The sequence below is a fragment of the Mixophyes fleayi genome, chromosome 12 (assembly GCF_038048845.1).
Source record: "Mixophyes fleayi isolate aMixFle1 chromosome 12, aMixFle1.hap1, whole genome shotgun sequence".
Taxonomy (NCBI): domain Eukaryota; kingdom Metazoa; phylum Chordata; class Amphibia; order Anura; family Limnodynastidae; genus Mixophyes; species Mixophyes fleayi.
Genome location: NC_134413.1, coordinates 70,102,019 through 70,124,999, shown reverse-complemented (window position 1 = coordinate 70,124,999; position 22,981 = coordinate 70,102,019). Strand labels below are relative to the sequence as shown.

General features: G+C 42.8%; 1 protein-coding gene across 1 annotated transcript in view; it reads right to left on the bottom strand.

Moving 5' to 3' along the window:
- Nucleotides 1-22,981, bottom strand: part of PLEKHO1 (pleckstrin homology domain containing O1) — a 46,826-nt gene that overhangs the window by 4,019 nt on the left and 19,826 nt on the right. Inside the window, exons 3-4 of the mRNA XM_075191744.1 lie at nucleotides 3,007-3,147; nucleotides 1,285-1,389 (exon numbers count right to left, since the gene is read on the bottom strand). Of these exons, the coding sequence (XP_075047845.1) occupies nucleotides 1,285-1,389; nucleotides 3,007-3,147 (246 nt within the window). The remainder of the gene's footprint in view (nucleotides 1-1,284; nucleotides 1,390-3,006; nucleotides 3,148-22,981) is intronic.

Below are 22,981 nucleotides of genomic sequence, written 5' to 3'. Positions count from 1 at the left end.
AACAAAATTCCTAGAAATCGGATGGGGGCATCCTGGACCCCTTTTTTTTAATGTTTTTTTTTTTACATTTATTTGTTTATTTTTATCACCGTTTACTGCCAGTGGACCCATCGGTATTGCCGTTTTAATATCGGCATTTTCACTGTCGACAATCACAATGTTGGTCTTTTATCCATGTCGGGGAAATTTACATACGGGAATTAAGCCTGTCGACATTTTCATGTTGGTCATATTTCCGTGGATATTTCTACCATCACAATTTTGTACCCAACCCTTCCAATCATAGACATGACACTAACTGCACTACTCTTAACAGACCACAGACTCGGCTAGCCTTCGGAGTGTGAAACCTATGCTATCGTACCGGACTCTGTCTGGACTGAAAAGGTCACACTGCCTATACGCTAGTAGGTTAGGCAATACATCGGTGCAAAGCTACGTGCAGTGTTGCTACAATACACTAACACTGACCGTTAACAGCAAAAGAAGCCTATATAAATTATATAAATGGGTATTATTCTATACCCACCTAAAAAAAAAAAAGATGTAGCAGGGATTTTTGGCGTTACCAAAAGGAGGATATAGCCCATCTGTAGGAGCAGAGTGGCAGATTATAGGCCAAAATTTAAAAGACGACCTGAGGTTGGCAACCTGCGGCTCTTAAACTATTGCAGAACTACCACTCCCAGTATGCCCTTCCGGCCAGATGGACTTTAAGTCCATATCAGATGGAGAGCCATCGGTTTACGACCCCTGAAGGGCACCATACCTTGAGAAATATATCATTTGCTTGTTAACAAAAAGGACACTACACGGGTAATCCACTTTTTACAAGTGGGTGGATAAGAGATTTCCAGCAAGGGGTAATTTAAAGCTTTGTCCGAAAAACAAACAAACAACGCAACTGTTTCTCCGCCATGACAAGAGTTTCCATTTTCAATCCTTGATGGCCGACACATTAATTCAACTAACCCCAAGCCTTAAAATTAGGAAATGGTTCAACGTGTAAAATTTTTAGCCAACATGTAGTAATAAAGGTTCCTGGGCTGTCATTTCAAGGTTTCTCAGAATTTAGGAATTGCGCAATGCCTGCACTCTAATGGAGAAGGTGAGCTGTCAACAATACACCACATTTGTTAAAATAAATGTGAAAATTCTTAAAACATTCAGTGATCTTTTTTTCCCTTTAATTTTGACATGTGTAGCATCCACAGCTTATGCAGGAATAGTTTTTACTGATAACAGCGGCTGGCGAGCTGCCTGGCCGGAGAGGATGCCGCTTACCTCATCTAAGATACGGTTCTTTGCTCGGGTGATCGCGGAGTTCAAGGCGTTGATCCAAGATTCTTTCTCCTCAGGGCTGACTGCAAGGAAGACCAGGTTGGGTGCCTGAGGAAAGTAACGGCTCTTGTCATTGTACTTAAAATATCTGTGGTCTGATGCGTGGAAGAGGTTCAGCAGGACAACACTGGAAAGCTTATTTAACAGATTAAAGTAAATGTTATTAAAATAATGATCCAAAGGCCAATCAGGCAATTGCCGCCATTAGTGTACAGTGCAATAGTTTTCAATGCTGTCTTCACGGGGGTAGTAATCAAATACATATTTATTGGGAGGTCAAAGGGCAGTAGAATTGTAGGGGCAACAAGTTGCCTATTGTCACTTTGTAGTTCAGTGTCTTCTTTTATATTAACTTTTTATTTTATTTTATATGTACAAATGCTTCTGCTGGGGATACAGAAGTGGGTGTTTCATGTTAACTTACTGGTTGGATTCATCATGTTATTTTATACAGATTGGATGTGCAAATCTGCATAGGGCAGCACGGTGGCTCAGTGGTTAGCACTTCTGCCTCACAGCGCTGAGGTCATGAGTTCAATTCCCGACCATGGCCTTATCTGTGTTGAGTTTGTATGTTCTCCCTGTGTTTGCGTGGGTTTCCTCCGGGTGCTCTGGTTTCCTCCCACACTCCAAAAACATACTGGTAGGTTAATTAATTAAATTGCCCTTAGTCTCTCTCGGTGTGTATGTTAGGGAATTTAGACTGTAAGCCCAAATGGGGCAGGGACTGATGCGAGTGAGTTCTTAGTACAGCGCTGCGGAATTAATGGCGCTATATAAATAGATGATGATGATGATGACTCGTCAAGGGGGGTGAGTATGTGAGGGTGGGAAATCAGAAAGAGCGGCTTAGAGGGTAACAAAAAATGAAAAAAAAGTTGGGCCTGGCATTGTTTTGTGACTGGTCTTATTATGTTGCCCAGGAGCCTGTGAGGAGATCTGGAAAACATGGAGTGTTGAAAGGGTCTAGTTGTACAAGGTTGAGAATCACTTCAGTCGACTGATTTGATGTTGATATTTGATTGGTTGCTATGGGTTACAATACCTTTATGCAAATCTGACTGTGCGATCAGGTAGGTCTTAAAACGTTCTTTCTCTAATATAAGTCAGAATAGCGCTCTCTTGTAACTCTATGGACTCTATATATGTTGTATATTTATGGTTAGGTAGCCATTAAAAGCAGTATTCCACACAAAATCATAGCGTGGTACTAATGAAAGGCACTATCAGTGCTTAACAATAAATGTTTCAGTCACTGACCCACAGTGCGGCCATTTTGTGGGTTGATCCAATATCTAACCTATAAAGCCACCAAGAACTAGTGACATCACTGAAATATGGTTCACAAAATGGCCGCTTCCACTGTGTGTGGGTGACAGATTTTAAGCATCAATATTAAGTCAATCGTAAAAAAAAAAGAAAGATCAGAATGTATGTGCATCCAACGTAAGTGACACAAATGTCAGCTAATAACCAATAAGTTCCCTGGGCCGAGGCCTACTGGGAGTATATTCATAAATCCTGGGGCCATGAATGGAGAAGAGGAACAAGCCTTAAATACTACATACAGTTCCAAATATCAGGTTTCACCTGACAATAAAAGGTTTCCAAGTGTTATCAATTCAATAAGTAATGGAGTGTCATGGGGCCAATCAAATAACGTACCGTGTTTCCCGGCTGCTTGGACCGTACTAGCGAAAATCGGCTATGGTTCTTCTTGGACCTGCTCCTAGATTTCCGCAGCTCCTCACACTTCTCGTAGTCGCTTAGGTCAAAGACATCTTGCCCGTTCTTTTCATCTTTTACCTAAAAGACATTGTGACAGGAATTACAAAGCCATTTATTACACAGGTCAAGAAGTCTTTAAGATACCAATCGCGTTTTTAAGAAAATACAATTTCCTGGTACCCTCAAGAGAAATAAATCTATTTAATTGAATCCAGAAAGTTACTGGACTGACATTTTCCACGGAATTGGAAGTGAGCGAACAGAAATAAAAGCATCGGAGATGTTCTGACCCTGGATATCTCAAAGACGATGTGTCCTATATGCCCGTATAGAATGTAATAGAATTGTATTATGATCATGTCCAGTGGTCAGGTCATGTTGGGGGTGTAGTGTCCTATATGCCCGTATAGAATGTAATAGAATTGTATTATGATCATGTCCAGTGGTCAGGTCATGTTGGAGGTGTAGTGTCCTATGTCTGTATAGAGTGTAATAGAATTGTATTATGATCATGTCCAGTGGTCAGGTCATGTTGGGGGTGTAGTGTCCTATATGCCCGTATAGAATGTAATAGAATTGTATTATGAACATGTCCAGTGGTCAGGTCATGTTGGGGGTGTAGTGTCCTATGTCTGTATAGAGTGTAATAGAATTGTATTATGATCATGTCCAGTGGTCAGGTCATGTTGGGGGTGTAGTGTCCTATGTCTGTATAGAGTGTAATAAAATTGTATTATGATCATGTCCAGTGGTCAGGTCATGTTGGGGTATAGTGTCCTATGTCTGTATAGAGTGTAATAGAATTGTATTATGATCATGTCCAGTGGTCAGGTCATGTTGGGGGTGTAGTGTCCTATGTCTGTATAGAGTGTAATAGAATTGTATTATGATCATGTCCAGTGGTCAGGTCATGTTGGAGGTGTAGTGTCCTATGTCTGTATAGAGTGTAATAGAATTGTATTACGATCATGTCCAGTGGTCAGGTCATGTTGGAGGTGTAGTGTCCTATGTCTGTATAGAGTGTAATAGAATTGTATTACGATCATGTCCAGTGGTCAGGTCATGTTGGGGTATAGTGTCCTATGTCTGTATAGAGTGTAATAGAATTGTATTATGATCATGTCCAGTGGTCAGGTCATGTTGGGGGTGTAGTGTCCTATGTCTGTATACAGTGTAATAGAATTGTATTATGATCATGTCCAGTGGTCAGGTCATGTTGGGGGTGTAGTGTCCTATGTCTGTATACAGTGTAATAGAATTGTATTATGATCATGTCCAGTGGTCAGGTCATGTTGGGGGTGTAGTGTCCTATGTCTGTATAGAGTGTAATAGAATTGTATTACGATCATGTCCAGTGGTCGGGTCATGTTGGAGGTGTAGTGTCCTATGTCTGTATACAGTGTAATATAATTGTATTATTATCAGTGGTGAGGTCATGTTGGGAGGTGTACTCCATTATACAAATATACAGTGTATGTTTAAAAACTGTAGGAAGACCCAAGAGCAAAAGGTCTCTAGAAATTGTTTTTAAATGTATCCATTCCAGGGACACTCCCTGAGCAGCATCTTGTTTGTAAGCCCCAGCAGTTCTCATTACGCTGTGTGTGGCCCACTTGAGTGACGACCGTACATTGTGTGACCTGGCAGCGATCATTATACAGGAGTTTGGGTCAAATTCCTGCAAATCTTTTGTGCAGTTCTGCAGCGATCTCTCTGCAATCCAGCCGGGGGTATTATATATCTTCTCTGAAGTTCTAGAAATACTTGATATTCAAGGGATCTATTCAAACAAAACATCGTCCCTTAAAACATAGTCTCTGAAAGCACGATTATATGATGTATGTGGAGCTCATTTAAAATACTTTGCATTTTATTATGCTTGCAGTGCACATAAGTGTGTATATAGCACAGAATGTCAGGGGTAATCAGCATCTGTCTATTTAATGCAAATTTAAAGAACAATGTTACAGACCTGTCAATGTTTCTGTCACAACCTAGAATGCTGAAGTAATCATTTGTTTTTGATTAAATTACTAATTATAAAGACACTTTGTTCTTCGTTTCTATAAACATGGAGCACCACTCGCTGATTTACTGCTCTGAGCTATGGAGAAGCAGAGCATTCTGGGAAATGCCCCTCTCCTTGTTGACCCCATGATATATTGCACTTTGGTATGTCTGTGGTGCTGATCAATGGCCCATCAATAAAGCATTTGCGTTCAAAATGGAACGTCCAAGAAAGCACGTGTTCTGTTAACCTCTTCATTACTAAAACGTGTAGTTGGGTAGCGGTGGCTATGATTGGAGACACTGCAGCTTTAAGTGAACCAGGATACTCTGCCTGAGATATTGCTTAGTGACAGGAGCCTTATAGAAACCACAAGATAACCATTAGCAGGACGCCATAAACAACAATACTATGAACACGAGCACTATTGTTTTCTGTACCCTGCTGTACATGCAGGCAGATCTGTGTCCATTTTGTCCCACTTTCCATCAGGCAATCTGATTAATCTATTTCCTGATGGAACGTAGCCTAAAACCATACAGACTTGCAACAAAGACGGCTGAAAATTGCAGACGAGGGAGAGCACACGTTACATTTATGAGCGTTGTTTGCTCTAAGCTCTCAGCAAGATATTAAAATGCCTAACGGTTGATGTTCTTATTTTACATAACCTCTCTTACCCTCTTAACATATAACCTAGAATAATTGACAGCAGACTTGTGGCAAAAATTAAGGAGTTTGTTTTGGTCCAAAAACTGTACGGTGTAGGAGAAAAGAGCAGGCAGAGCGGCAAGGTCCAAACCGGATATCCCAATGCTGGTCAACTTCCCCTATGGATATCAAACAACGTGGGTAACATTTTCACCTCGGCACAAGGGCACACATATCAACCTTCACCTTCAACGGGAATCAATTATCCCGGGAAATCCAGAACCCGCAACCCGTCTGGGCTGAAAGGGCAACAACAGGTGGACCCACAAGGGCGTTACTTGCACCAAAACTATAGCCAACTCTTTAAAGGGAAACAGGGTTCACAACGCCCACCATATTAGTGTGCGCTCACCAATCATTGGCAACCGACTATATTGCGTTTTCCGGCAACAAAAACTATCCAGGACCTCCATGAGAACGAACGTCGTACCAGGCCGGGAACTGACAGAAAGAGATGAAAACAGACCTACACAAAAGTAGAACAGTCCACATCGTCCATCAGGTGCCGAAAATCCATCCAGACTAGGGAGGGTGGATGGAAAAAGTCCTGGATCCTAGAGGCGGATTCCAGTTCCACCCACCACTTTTATTAACTGACCCTTGGTCCTCCACCAGTGACACCCCATCCTCTGCCTGCTTTTTAACCCTTTGGAGTGGTGCACTTTAGCTATGAACACAACTTCAGCTTTTAATTCCCCTCGTGCTTTATTTAGCCCTCAGTTCTTAATTTCAACTTTTTTGAGCTCTGAATCTTTTTCAGTAGGGTGGTGTCGCACGGGCACTTTCAATACAAGTGCATTTCCAGTCAAAAAAGCAGCCATTAAGCTCAGAAAACACTGCATGCAGAATCTTTGGAGCTTAAATTCATCTTTGTGACAGGGGAGTAATGCCCCTTGCCCAACTTGTCACCATGGGAGCGACAGAGCTTTTTCGAGCTGGAAAACTGTTAGAGTTCGAAGCGCCCGTCTGACACCACCATAATGTTATCCACTTTGGCACAGCTGTAAGACGCCATTAAAGCTATATCTGACATTTGCCGAAAAGCTAATAATATGACCAACCACAGTGGAGCAGAAATTGGAAGACCCAGCCCTTGTTACCTTATTATTATCCTTTATTTATAGAGACACAACATTGCCTACAAAGCGGTACAATCAAAGCATTCCAGTCAACCGCATAAAAACCTGCCCCAGGGGAGCTTACAATCTAATTTTCCCTACCACAACACACGGCCGCACACCAGAACAATTTAACTTACCAGTATGTGTCTTTGGACAGTGGCAGGGAACCCTAAACACAAAGCGGAAATCCACGTAAACATGATGGACACTTACATACGTCACATAGGTGATGGAAATGTCAATTTTGATATGGTAGAAAATGTCAATTAAAATACTGGTAGTAAGTTTGTATGAAGGTGAAAGTGAAAAATATTAAGTAAGGCTAGCAAATAGTAGTTTGCTTACTGTAGGAGATATACTCTGAAATCTCCTGCGTTAGGCTAATGTTAAATAGGCCATTAAGTTAATTTTGCCTAAACCATGTGGACACGGATGGTTCTGCATGATTTAAGGCTTGATGAATAGGCCCTGAGATGCGTTACAGTCTGGTGTAAATTGATGATGTCTAGATCATACTTGACAACTCTCCCTGAATGTCAGGGAGACTCCCTGAAATAGGGGTGATCTCCCTCACTCCCTGAAGAGTCTGGCATTCTCCCTGATGCTGAGCCAGTACAAGACGTGGTTGGCTTCGCCATCTGTGGCATGATGACACAGTTCAGAAATTGTGTCCTAAGTCCATGTATTGATGCCTATGGAGGTGGCCATTTTCCTGGAGACCAAGATTTAATCAAAGACTGACAGGTAAGACAACATGACTTCAGTAATGGAGACAGAAATGTAAAAGACACTTCAGTCTCTAGAGACTCATTAGCTGCTTTTCTTTAACGCATAGTTGCCTACTCTCCCGGAATGTCCAGGAGACTCCCGCATTTCTGGGAGACCACCCGGTTCTCGCCCCTGCAATAGATAAGTGACAGGGGGGGGCCTTTATGGTGCAAATATTGCATCATCTTAGCCCCACCCCCTGCTGTAATTGTCAAAAATTGTGACAACCGTTTAGGGGGCAAGGCCAAAATGATGCGATTCATCAAGCCCCGTCCCTGCACACCTATCTCCCCCGGGATCTCCCTGAAGGCAACGAGGAAGAGTTGGCAAGTATGGTCTAGACTTTAGATGTGTACCGACAATGAAGTTTGGATAAATTGATCAGCACTATCTTCAATTCAATGAATGAATGTCCTGTTCACCACATGAAACGTGTCCGAAATACCCGTATGGCTGGAGTCCGCTAAAAATTGCCATTTTCTTCCTGTCAACTTCATATGTAGGTACCTGAGTAACGCTCATCTATGTAAAACTAAGTTCATACGTCCAACTCATATTTCGTGTACTTTGACGACTGATCGTGATGGATGCTTAGCTTGTCATATGGAATTTGGACGTTGAAGCGTTTGTCATTATATGACAGAAATTTTGCCCTTTTCAGTAGGGATGAGCGCACTCGGATTTATGAAATCCGAGCCCACCCGAACGTTGCGGATCCGAGTCGGATCCGAGACAGATCCGGGTATTGGCGCCAAATTCAAAAGTGAAACTGAGGCTCTGACTCATAATCCCGTTGTCGGATCTCGCGATACTCGGATCCTATAAATTCCCCGCTAGTCGCCGCCATCTTCACTCGGGCATTGATCAGGGTAGAGGGAGGGTGTGTTAGGTGGTCCTCTGTGCTGTTTAGTGCTGTGCTGTTTAGTGCTGTGTTGTTTAGTGCTGTGCTGTTTAGTGCTGTGCTGTGCTGTTTAGTGCTGTGCTGTGCTGTGCTGTGCTGTGCTGTGTTCTGCAGTATCAGTCCAGTGGTGCTGTGTGCTGTGCTCTGTCCTTCTGAGGTCAGTGGTGCTGCTGGGTCCTGTGCTGTGTCCTGTTCAGTCCAGTGGTGCTGTGTCCTGTGCTCTGTGCTTCTAAGGGCATAGTTATTTCCCCAATATTCCCCTGTGTTTAAAAAAATAAAAAAAAGTTTTTTTAAAAAATACCAAAAACTACTTTAATATTTTTTAATTACCACAAAATTTGCACAACCAATCCTGCAGTATAAGCCCATTGGTACTGCAATATTACCAAGTTCACACATTCAGCAGTAAAAGTCCAGTGGTACTGCAATATTACAAAGTTTACACATTCTGCAGTATCAGTCCAGTGGTGCTGTGTCCTGTGCTCTGTCCTGCTGAGTTCCGTAGTGCTGCTGGGTCCTGTGCCGTGTCCTGTTCAGTCCAGTGGTGCTGTGTCCTGTGCTCTGTGCTTCTAAGGGCATAGTTATTTCCCCATTATTCCCAAGTTTTTAAAAAATAAAAAAAAAGTAAAAAAAAATAAAAAATTTAAAAAAAAAAAAAAAATATAATAATTATAACCAAATTTGCAAAACCAATCCAGCATTATAAGTCCATTGGTACTGCAATATTACCAAGTTCACACATTCTGCAGTATCAGTCCAGTGGTGCTGTGTCCTGTGCTCTGTCCTGCTGAGTTCCGTAGTGCTGCTGGGTCCTGTGCCGTGTCCTGTTCAGTCCAGTGGTGCTGTGTCCTGTGCTCTGTGCTTCTAAGGGCATAGTTATTTCCCCACTATTCCCAAGTTTTTTAAAAATAAAAAAAAAGTAAAAAAAAATAAAAAATTAAAAAAAAAAAAATATATAATAATTATAACCAAATTTGCAAAACCAATCCAGCAGTATAAGTCCATTGGTACTGCAATATTACCAAGTTCACACATTCTGCAGTATCAGTCCAGTGGTGCTGTGTCCTGTGCTCTGTCCTGCTGAGTTCCGTAGTGCTGCTGGGTCCTGTGCCGTGTCCTGTTCAGTCCAGTGGTGCTGTGTCCTGTGCTCTGTGCTTCTAAGGGCATAGTTATTTCCCCACTATTCCCAAGTTTTTTAAAAATAAAAAAAAAGTAAAAAAAAATTAAAAATTAAAAAAAAAAAAATATATAATAATAATTATAACCAAATTTGCAAAACCAATCCAGCAGTATAAGTCCATTGGTACTGCAATATTACCAAGTTCACACATTCTGCAGTATCTTGTGCTACATATAATGGAGACCAAAAATTTGGAGGATAAAGTAGGGAAAGATCAAGACCCACTTCCTCCTAATGCTGAAGCTGCTGCCACTAGTCATGACATAGACGATGAAATGCCATCAACGTCGTCTTCCAAGCCCGATGCCCAATCTCGTAGTACCGGGCATGTAAAATCCAAAAAGCCCAAGTTCAGAAAAAGTAGCAAAAAGAGAAACTTAAAATCATCTGAGGAGAAACGTAAAGTTGCCAATATGCCATTTACGACACGGAGTGGCAAGGAACGGCTTAGGCCCTGGCCCGTGTTCATGACTAGTGGTTCAGCTTCACCCACGGATCTTAGCCCTCCTCCTCCTCCCCCCCCCTACAAAAAATTGAAGAGAGTTATGCTGTCAGCAACAAAACAGCAAACAACTCTGCCTTCTAAAGAGAAATTATCACAAATCCCCAAGGCGAGTCCAAGGGTGTTGGTGGTTGTCAAGCCTGACCTTCCCATCACTGTACGGGAAGAGGTGGCTCGGGAGGAGGCTATTGATGATGTAGCTGGCGCTGTGGAGGAACTTGATGATGAGGATGGTGATGTGGTTATTGTAAATGAGGCACCAGGGGGGGAAACAGCTGATGTTCATGGGATGAAAAAGCCCATCGTCATGCCTGGTCAGAAGACCAAAAAATGCACCTCTTCGGTCTGGAGTTATTTTTATCCAAATCCAGACAACCAATGTATGGCAATATGTAGCTTATGTAAAGCTCAAATAAGCAGGGGTAAGGATCTTGCCCACCTAGGAACATCCTCCCTTATACGTCACCTGAATAACCTTCATAGTTCAGTGGTTAGTTCAGGAACTGGGGCTAGGACCCTCATCGGTACAGGGACACCTAAATCCCGTGGTCCAGTTGGATACACACCAGCAACACCCTCCTCGTCAACTTCCTCCACAATCTCCATCAGATTCAGTCCTGCAGCCCAAGTCAGCAGCCAGACTGAGTCCTCCTCAATACGGGATTCATCCGAGGAATCCTGCAGCGGTACGCCTACTACTGCCACTGCTGCTGTTGCTGCTGTTAGTCGGTCATCTTCCCAGAGGGGAAGTCGTAAGACCGCTAAGTCTTTCACCAAACAATTGACCGTCCAACAGTCGTTTGCCATGACCACCAAATACGATAGTAGTCACCCTATTGCAAAGCGTATAACTGCGGCTGTAACTGCAATGTTGGTGTTAGACGTGCGCCCGGTGTCCGCCATCAGTGGAGTGGGATTTAGAGGGTTGATGGAGGTATTGTGTCCCCGGTACCAAATCCCCTCGAGATTCCACTTCACTAGGCAGGCGATACCAAAAATGTACAGAGAAGTACGATCAAGTGTCCTCAGTGCTCTTAAAAATGTGGTTGTACCCACTGTCCACTTAACCACGGACATGTGGACAAGTGGTTCTGGGCAAACGAAGGACTATATGACTGTGACAGCCCACTGGGTAGATGCATCCCCTTCCGCAGCAACAGCAACAGCTGCATCAGTAGCAGCATCTACAAAATGGCTGCTCATGCAAAGGCAGGCAACATTGTGCATTACAGGCTTTAATAAGAGGCACAACGCTGACAACATATTAGAGAAAATGAGGGAAATTATCTCCCAGTGGCTTACCCCACTTAGACTCTCATGGGGATTTGTGGTGTCAGACAATGCCAGTAACATTGTGCGGGCATTAAATATGGGCAATTTCCAGCACGTCCCATGTTTTGCCCACACCATTAATTTGGTGGTGCAGCATTACCTCAAGAGTGACAGGGGTGTGCAGGAGATGCTTGCGGTGGCCCGCAAAATTGCTGGACACTTTCGGCATTCAGCCAGTGCCTACCGCAGACTAGAGGCACATCAAAAAAGCTTGAACCTGCCCTGCCATCACCTCAAACAAGAGGTTGTGACGCGCTGGAACTCCACCCTCTATATGCTGCAGAAGATGGAGGAGCAGCAAAAGGCCATTCAGGCCTACACAGCCACCTACGACATAGGCAAAGGAGTGGGGATGCGCCTGAGTCAAGCGCAGTGGAGACTGATTTCCGTGTTGTGCAAGGTTCTGCAGCCATTTGAACTTGCCACACGAGAAGTCAGTTCCGACACTGCCAGCTTGAGTCAGGTCATTCCCCTGATCAGGCTGTTGCAGAAGCAGCTGGAGAAAGTGAGGGAGGAGCTGGTAAGCCATTGCGATTACACCAAGCATGTAGCTCTTGTGGATGTAGCCCTTCGTACGCTTTGCCAGGATCCGAGGGTGGTCACTCTTTTAAAGTCAGAGGAATACATTCTGGCCACCGTGCTCGATCCTCGGTTTAAAGCGTATGTTGTGTCTCTGTTTCCGGCGGACACAAGTCTACAGCGGTGCAAAGACCTGCTGGTCAGGAGATTGTCCTCTGAAGAGGACCGTGACATGCCAACAGCTCCACCCTCATTTTCTTCCACATCTATGGCTGCGAGGAAAAAGCTCAGTTTTCCCAAAAGAGGCACTGGCGGGGATGCTGATAACATCTGGTCCGGACTGAAGGACCTGCCAACCATTGCAGACATGTCTACTCTCGCTGCATTGGATGCTGTGACAATAGAAAAAATTGTGGATGATTACTTTGCTGACACCATCCAAGTAGACATGTCAGACAGTCCATATTGTTACTGGCAGGAAAAAAAGGCAGTTTGGAAGCCCCTGTACAAACTGGCTCTATTTTACCTGAGTTGTCCCCCCTCCAGTGTGTACTCGGAAAGAGTTTTTAGTGCAGCGGGGAACCTGGTCAGTGAGCGGCGAAGGAGGTTGCTTCCTCACAACGTTGAAAAAATGATGTTTATAAAAATGAATAATCAATTCCTCAATGAAGTACAGCACTGCCCTCCAGATACTACAGAGGGACCTGTGGTTGTGGAGTCCAGCGGGGACGAATTGATAATGTGTGATGAGGAGGAAGTAGACACTGTAGGGGGAGAGGAATCAGAGGTTGAGGATGAGGACGACATCTTGCCTCAGTAGAGCCTGTTTAGTCTGTACAGGGAGAGATGAATAGCTTTTTTGGTGTGGGGGCCCAAACAAACCAATCATTTCAGTCAAAGTTGTTTGGTAGGCCCTGTCGCTGAAATGATTGGTTTGTTAAAGTGTGCATGTCCTATTTCAACAACATACCTCTCAACTGCAGCTCATCCCTCCTCTGCGGGGATAATGTCTCCTGTGCTCTGACACGTCACTCTGTGTACTCTCAGCCTCAGGATCTGACACTACAGCTACCATGCCTCTTGTAGCAGCCCTCACTCCAGGGCCTCTTCCATGTGCAGTGTCCCCCTCTCTCTTGGGTTCACTATAGTGGCATGGAGTTCTCCCCCTCATCCAGGGCACACATTCCTTGCCCTGGCTCAGTCACCACGCTCAGACTTCCAGGCAATGCTGGGGGAGCCTGGGAGCTTCCACCCCAGGTCCCCAGCTACAACTCTCCTCTCCTGTGTCTTCTCTCTCTTTCTGACACTTTAAAGATCGTGCCTTTAAATGAAAAAGTCAGTCTTCATTGCACGACTATGTGCAAGTGCAACAGGGACATTTTTTTGGGTTTACAAAGTCAAACAATAACACTTCGACCCTGTCTGTCTGGGGTCTCTCAATGACGAATTGTCTGTAGCATGTTTGGAGGAGGTATTGTGGCCCCGGTATCAAATTGGGTACCGGGGCCACCCCACTATGCAGTCCAGATACTTGTTTGGTGGAATTCCGACACGTGGAGGGTTTTTTAATTATATTGTGGCCTCGGTACCAAATTGTGTACCGGGGCCACCACACTACGCAGTCAAGATACTTGTTTGGTGGAATTCAGACCAGTTGAGGGTTTTATTATTATATTGTGTGGACCACTCTATCTATACCACACTACAACTCTATACCACTCTATTTCCTACTTTAATTCTATTTAATTCTATTTCCTACTTTAATTCTATTACTAATTAATTACCATAAAGAGGAACAAAAAAAACCAATTTTACCAAAAGTATAATATGACTTAGACTTACAAACACTACACTTTAAAGATCGTGCCTTTAAATGAAAAAGTCAGTCTTCATTGCACGACTATGTGCAACAGGGACATTTTTTTGAGTTTACAAAGTCAAACAATAACACTTCGACCCTGTCTGTCTGGGGTCTCTCAATGACGAATTGACTGTAGCATGTTTGGAGGAGGTATTGTGGCCCCGGTACCAAATTGTGTACCGGGGCCACCACACTACGCAGTCAAGATACTTGTTTGGTGGAATTCAGACCAGTTGAGGGTTTTATTATTATATTGTGTGGACCACTCTATCTATACCACACTACAACTCTATACCACTCTATTTCCTACTTTAATTCTATTTAATTCTATTTCCTACTTTAATTCTATTACTAATTAATTACCATAAAGAGGAACAAAAAAAACCAATTTTACCAAAAGTATAATATGACTTAGACTTACAAACACTACACTTTAAAGATCGTGCCTTTAAATGAAAAAGTCAGTCTTCATTGCACGACTATGTGCAACAGGGACATTTTTTTGGGTTTACAAAGTCAAACAATAACACTTCGACCCTGTCTGTCTGGGGTCTCTCAATGACGAATTGACTGTAGCATGTTTGGAGGAGGTATTGTGGCCCCGGTACCAAATTGTGTACCGGGGCCACCACACTACGCAGTCAAGATACTTGTTTGGTGGAATTCAGACCAGTTGAGGGTTTTATTATTATATTGTGTGGACCACTCTATCTATACCACACTACAACTCTATACCACTCTATTTCCTACTTTAATTCTATTTAATTCTATTTCCTACTTTAATTCTATTACTAATTAATTACCATAAAGAGGAACAAAAAAAACCAATTTTACCAAAAGTATAATATGACTTAGACTTACAAACACTACACTTTAAAGATCGTGCCTTTAAATGAAAAAGTCAGTCTTCATTGCACGACTATGTGCAACAGGGACATTTTTTTGGGTTTACAAAGTCAAACAATAACACTTCGACCCTGTCTGTCTGGGGTCTCTCAATGACGAATTGACTGTAGCATGTTTGGAGGAGGTATTGTGGCCCCGGTATCAAATTGGGTACCGGGGCCACCCCACTATGCAGTCCAGATACTTGTTTGGTGGAATTCCGACACGTGGAGGGTTTTTTAATTATATTGTGGCCTCGGTACCAAATTGTGTACCGGGGCCACCACACTACGCAGTCAAGATAGATAGATGCGTATTGCGTATCATAGATAAAGTACATTCAGTGGTGTGGGGCAAATTGAAAAATATTCCAAATGCACTGACATTATCAAAAACAAGAGGTTGTCACACGCTAAAACTCCAACATGTATATGATGGAGAGGATGGAGGAGCAGCCGTATGTGTAGTGTAATGCAGATCTGTTGAAGGTTTTTTATATATTTTATTGTGGTGCCCAGTGCCCACTCCTCTACACAGTCCAGATACATTTATTGGTGCGATTCATAAAAGTTCAGGGTTTTTAATATATATTGTGGTGACCCACTCCTCTACGCAGTCCAGGTACATTTATTGGTGCGATTCATAAAAGTTCAGGGTTTTTAAGATATCTTGTGGTGACCCACTCCTATACGCAGTCCAGGTACATTTATTGGTGCGATTCATAAAAGTTCAGGGTTTTTAATAGATATTGTGGTGACCCACTCCTATACGCAGTCCAGGTACATTTATTGGTGCGAATCATAAAAGTTCAGGGTTTTTAATATATCTTGTGGTGACCCACTCCTCTACGCAGTCCAGGTACATTTATTGGTGCGAATCATAAAAGTTCAGGGTTTTTAAGATATTGTGGTGACCCACTCCTCTACGCAGTCCAGGTCCAATTATTGGTGCGAATCATAAAAATTCAGGGTTTTTAATATATTGTGGTGACCCACTCCTCTACGCAGTCCAGGTACATTTATTGGTGCGATTCATAAAAGTTCAGGGTTTTTAATATATATTGTGGTGACCCACTCCTCTACGCAGTCCAGGTACATTTATTGGTGCGATTCATAAAAGTTCAGGGTTTTTAAGATATCTTGTGGTGACCCACTCCTATACGCAGTCCAGGTACATTTATTGGTGCGATTCATAAAAGTTCAGGGTTTTTAATAGATATTGTGGTGACCCACTCCTCTACGCAGTCCAGGTACATTTATTGGTGCGAATCATAAAAGTTCAGGGTTTTTAATATATCTTGTGGTGACCCACTCCTCTACGCAGTCCAGGTACATTTATTGGTGCGAATCATAAAAGTTCAGGGTTTTTAATATATATTGTGGTGACCCACTCCTCTACGCAGTCCAGGTACATTTATTGGTGCGAATCATAAAAGTTCAGGGTTTTTAAGATATTGTGGTGACCCACTCCTCTACGCAGTCCAGGTCCAATTATTGGTGCGAATCATAAAAATTCAGGGTTTTTAATATATTGTGGTGACCCACTCCTCTACGCAGTCCAGGTACATTTATTGGTGCGATTCATAAAAGTTCAGGGTTTTTAATATATATTGTGGTGACCCACTCCTCTACGCAGTCCAGGTACATTTATTGGTGCGATTCATAAAAGTTCAGGGTTTTTAAGATATCTTGTGGTGACCCACTCCTATACGCAGTCCAGGTACATTTATTGGTGCGATTCATAAAAGTTCAGGGTTTTTAATAGATATTGTGGTGACCCACTCCTCTACGCAGTCCAGGTACATTTATTGGTGCGAATCATAAAAGTTCAGGGTTTTTAATATATCTTGTGGTGACCCACTCCTCTACGCAGTCCAGGTACATTTATTGGTGCGAATCATAAAAGTTCAGGGTTTTTAATATATATTGTGGTGACCCACTCCTCTACGCAGTCCAGGTACATTTATTGGTGCGATTCATAAAAGTTCAGGGTTTTTAATATATATTGTGGTGACCCACTCCTCTACGCAGTCCAGGTACAATTATTGGTGCGAATCATAAAAGTTCAGGGTTTTTAATATATTGTGGTGACCCACTCCTCTACACAGTCCAGGTACAATTATTGGTGCGATTCATAAAAGTTCAGGGTTTTTAATATATATTGTGGTGACCCACTCCTCTACGCAGTCCAGGTACAATTATTGGTGCGAATCATAAAAGTTCAGGGTTTTTAAGATATTGTGGTGACCCACTCCTCTACGCAGTCCAGAAAGATACCTTGTTGCAACGTTTTGGACTAATAACTATATTGTGAGGTGTTCAGAATACACTGTAAATTAGTGGAAATGCTTGTTATTGAATGTTATTGAGGTTAATAATAGCCTAGGAGTGAAAATAAGCCCAAAAACTTGATTTTTAAACTTTTTATGTTTTTTTCAAAAAAAATCCGAATCCAATACCTTAAATCCGAACCGAGACCTTTCGTCAAGTGTTTTGCGAGACAAATCCGAACCTCAAAAATAACGAAAATCCGGATCCAAAACACAAAACACGAGACCTCAAAAGTCGCCGGTGCACATCCCTACTTTTCAGTCAGAAAACCGCAGCCAGATACCGCACGAATCTTAATATCTCTGAAGGAATCTTTGCATCACTGAAACATGCATTTGAGCCACGGGAAACAAGTGTGGCTCTAAGCCCGTGTCAGCTGCTATCCACAGAGGCCTACTCTAAATATGGCTGTGGGATTAATAGGTGCTATTTTTGGTCACTTTGGAGAGGAAGAAGCGGACTGAGATGTGAGAACAACGGCACCCAGGGGCCACAGGATAAAGAGCCACTATCTAACACTTCCTATCTGGCCTGGTGATGAAAACTGCGCCCACACATCAGAAATTAGGAAGTCGCTTGTGTCAGTCTGTTGGAGGAACGATGGCCCAATAGTTTATTTGTGGAATATAGAGTGACTGGCGGGCACCCTTGCGTAACAGCAAGATTCCTCCTTTCCATAGTGTGTAAAATAAGAAATGACGTCAATGACACCGCCTCAGACGGACTGTCCATCGCCAAGTCAGGGGAACATAGACAAAAATAGCAACACTGACACAGAATCGTGGCTTTTTTTCTACGTTCCAAAGGGATTGTAAATCCCCACTCCTCCTTTTGTGCAGCCTCCAAAGCTGCGATCAAGCTTTACACAAAAATCCAGGAGCCAGGCACTCCTAATAAAGTGTTGTACTTTACCCCGTTGCCCTCCTCGGTACTCCTCACATGAAGATGGTACTACATAAAAATACCAGGTGAGGAGGCACTCAAGGATGTTAGCCAGCCAAATGTAGTAACAAAGGGTGTTTATTCAACTTTTGCTACTACAGTTGACTGGTTAAAATCACCATAGCCCCGCCCCCTGCGACAATACACGGATTTGGACTGTGGGGCTTAATGGCGCGATTGTATAATTAAGCCCCGCCTCTCCCCATGACCCAGGAGGGTGCTTGAATCTCCATGAGGACTCCCCGAAATGCAGGCGGAGTAGGCTAGTAAGATAGATATATATATATATATATATATATATATATATATATATATATATACACATATACATACACACTATATATACATACATATATAAACTATATATATATATATATATATATATATATATATACACTCTGTTCAACTATACATATATATATACTCTGTTCATCCCTCTCTATAGGAGTCTGATCATACTATATATATAGTATGATCAGACTCCTATAGACAAGTGTGAACATCATCATCATCATCATTTATTTATATAGCGCCACTGATTCCGCAGCGCTGTACAGAGAACTCATTCACATCAGTCCCTGCCCCATTGGAGCTTACAGCCTAAATTCCCTAATATAGGCACACACACAGACAGAGAGAGAGAGAGAGAGACTAGGGTCAATTTTTTTGATAGCAGCCCAATTAACCTACTAGTAAGTTTTTGGAGAGATATATATAGAAGAACAACGATGGTTGTGATATTTAATGTGAAATTAAATTGTTGCCACGTAAATAAACTTATATGAATTCTTTTAGCACAGCTAAGTGAAATGGGGCCGGTATTCTGCTCTTCTTGCTAAGTGTGATATAAACACAGGGGAATTAGAGAAGTTGCCTTATCTGCAAGTTCTTTTCCCTCTGAAATGTGTGATTATATCAAGTTAAGTGAGCTGTTCCCCGGAAAAGTAGGGCAACCAGGCTGTAATCGTCTTGAATACACAACTCGCTAAAGATCCCTCTGATTAAAATGCAGAACATTCAGATCTCTCTCTCCGTGGCGTGAACTTCAGAACAAACCCCCCGTCACCAGGGAAATAAACACATATACACGTAGATCTCGAGGAGTTACACAATACAGTGTTTGTGGTGGGGGTCTGCATTATATTCATACATCAGCAAACAACCTAAACTTTACAGGACAACAAATCTGTCAGCTGTGTTCTACTAATAACAGAACACCCGTCGACATTTAGAATCCCGCAAGCGGGACAAGATAAGCCGCTTCCCGTTACGACCAAACCCCGCCGACAAACAGGCAAATTTTATTAAATCTCCACCCACTTTTCTTTTAAGCCGCACCCCTTTTTGCGGCCAGCGCATCTGGATGTCCCGCCAAAAAGGGACAGTTATAAGGTATGATAATAAAAAGTCCTGTTGCGCTCCCTTGATCTATCTATTAGAAATGCGCTCTGAGCCTTGCAGTATGGTATAAAGGTCCTATAAGGGGATAAGGGTTCTATATTCTATATTACTTACAATATACTATTTGTAAGCTCAGGGGCGTAACTAGATATGATTGGTTCCCAAAAAGCAAAACATTTGAATGTGTCTCATGCTCAACTCACACCCACCTAATGGGAGTTCCGCATCCCAAAACAATATTTAACACTCATCATCATCACCATTTATTTATATAGCGCCACTGATTCCGCAGCGCTGTACAGAGAACTCACTCTCATCAGTCCCTGCCCCATTGGAGCTTTCCTAACACACATATACACACACACACACACACACACATGTAGACAGTCACACAGACTACGGGCAATTTGTTAGCAGCCCATTAACCTACTAATATGTTTTTGGAGTGTGGGAGGAAACCAGAGCACCCGGAGGAAACCCGCGCTATATAAATAAAAACAACCGTTTGCTACTGTCGACTCATCTGAGAGAGAAATGATGATATAAGGTATCATATTTGAGCATATATTACGTCATCAAGATGTGTACAGCAAGACGACACTGTTATGTATCCGTTGTCGTACTATACTCTGTGTGACCACAGCTGTTCTAGAAAGTGCATTTAGACAGACGAGCCTCTGTAATAATCTCACCCTTGGGACGGTAATAGAAACCTTAGAGTTGGCCTCTACGAGTTCAGACATTCGAAGTGTCTGTTGCAGACAGACGGCCCTGGGGGGCTGATTCAAACACACAAACGCCACATGGGAAAAAAACCTTGAACCCTTTAAATGCCGAGATTTCCAGGCAGACTTACCATGTAATCCCTCCACATCTACCAGGTTTACAGAGCGGTAATAATTATCCCGCCTTTTCGATTTTTAATTGTATTTAATAAGTGGGCAGGATGGGAGCCCTCATGACGTGATTTGCGGTGAATCACGTCATTTTGGCCACACCCCCGCGTAGATAATGACGATTTTGGGTCATGGCGTCGCGGAGGCAAAGTGCGTGATTCACCTTGTCCTGCCCCCTTCCGTCTTCACATATCACCTCACACACACACACGGTGCTGGTGTCAAAAAATATTCACCAGTGAGTAAGACCCAACGTGCTCTGCGGAGATCCTGTAGAACAGCGATAATAAAAGCTAGCCACAACAAGGCTGCCAGACCAAGCTGGGTGTTGTATTTCTACAGCAGAGCTGCAGCTTGGCTGCACTTGAAGGGGAGGCAGATTAAAATACTACACTGCACTTCCAGAACGTCAGTGAACCCTCCAGGACTCCCCCAGAGAGTGGGCCATCCTACCGGATCCTGATTCTCTTTCTTGTGAAGTGGGTTTCCTCTTTAAGGGGTCCACCACACACCATAATTAGTTTACCCTCACACCAAAATCACTCCACTAGGGCTCCCCCCATTGCGACCTTCAATAATAACGCAACAGATCCCCCCCCCCCCCCAAATAACTGGGATTATACCACGGCTGATCAATCACGAGGAAGATATTACTTCCACCTTCCATTTCAAATATGAAACACCTTACAAGTTTGTTGTCTCACGGTGGCTCAGTGGTTAGCACTTCTGCCTCACAGCACTGGGGTCATGAGTTCAATTCCCAACCATGGCCTTATCTGTGTGGAGTTTGTATGTTCTCCCCGTGTTTGCGTGGGTTTCCTCCGGGTGCTCCGGTTTCCTCCCACACTCCAAAAACATACTAGCAGGTTAATTGGCTATCAAAAGTGACCCTAGTCTGTCTCTCTTTCTCTGCCTGTGTTAGGGAATTTAGACTGTAAGCTCCAATGGGGCAGGGACTGATGTGAGTGAGTTCTCTGTACAGCGCTGCGGTATTAGTGGCACTATATAAATAAATGGTGATGATGATGATGATTCAGATATACACGCTGTGAAAATAGGTAATAACACATGAAAACACATTCACGCTTTTAGACGGGTGTGAATGAGCCCCAAAAGATCTCCCGGCTGCTTATCCCCCAGCGGTTATTTTAGGGGTAGCACACTTATATAAGGTAAAGGAGACAATGCCAGTGGAGGGTCCCCCCAAACTGCCCGCTAAATGGAAACAGCACTGATTGTAGTAAGGGGTGGAAAAAAACCACTGGGGCAAGTTAAAAAATTGTGCACCAGACCAGACACCCGGGCCATACCTAACTAGTCCGACATGATATTCCAGATATTTTTGACCATATGTATCTTGAAAAAATAAAATAAAAAATGGTGACATCGCAAACTGGGGGCGCATTTCAAGACTAGCAATAAGTCAAAAACTTCTATTTCATGAGAAAACGTGAGAGGTCAGTTTAATGTGTTATAATGGTCTGAAAAATGACTGTATCCATCCGAAATTCTAGGGGGGGATTCTTTAGCCTCAGGAGGTAGTGAGAAAGCCTTTGAGAAAAGACATCAAAAACGGTATTAGTGCTGGAGATTGGCCAAGACTGAGCGCAGCCATCCGTTGGCTGTAATTCCTCAGCGTGGACAGTATCAGCGAGTATTATCTAACATGTATATATTCTCCTGGAATATGCCTCTGTTTCTAGCGAGAACGGAAGCTCGTATGTTCCAATATGTCACACGTATAATCAGGAACTCCAGTGTTTATTCTTTTTACGAAAATATTAAAATAATATTGCGGAAACACACTAAAAATATCTTTTTATTTAAGGCTCATATGACTTCAGCTATTTATATTGCGCCTCTAATTCCGCAGCGCTGTACAGAGAACTCACTCACATCAGTCCCTGCCCCATTGGAGCTTACAGTCTAAATCCCCTAACATACATTGAGAGAGACTAAGGTCAATTTAATAGCAGCCAATTAACCTACTAGTATATTTTGGGGTATGGGAGAAAACCAGACGCAAACACGGGGAGAACATACAAACTCCACACAGATAAGGCCATGGTGGGGAATTGAACTCATGACCTCAGCGGCTTTGAGGCAGAAGTGCTAACCACTGAGCCACTATATTTCTGAGTATTGGAGGAGCACGGTGACTTAGTGGCTGGTATCTGAGCTAAACAAAAATATATAAAGCCTAAAGAATGGGATTTTCTTAAAGTGGAGTACTCCTTTATGTTTTCTCATTGGAGGAGTTAAATGGTCACTCTATAGTTCAATTTTCAAGGTTTATGAGTCAATGGCCACTAACAGACCAGGGGGTATATTTACTAAACGGCGGATTTGAAAAAGTGGAGATGTTGCCTGTAGCAACCAATCAGATTCTAGCTGTCATTTATTTAGTACATTCTACAGAATGATAGCTAGAATCTGATTGGTTGCTACAGGCAACATCTCCACTTTTTCAATCCCGCAGTTTAGTAAATATACCCCCAGGAGTTACGCAAAAGAACTGAGGTAATTATCTATTTATACCTGTCCATAAGCATGTT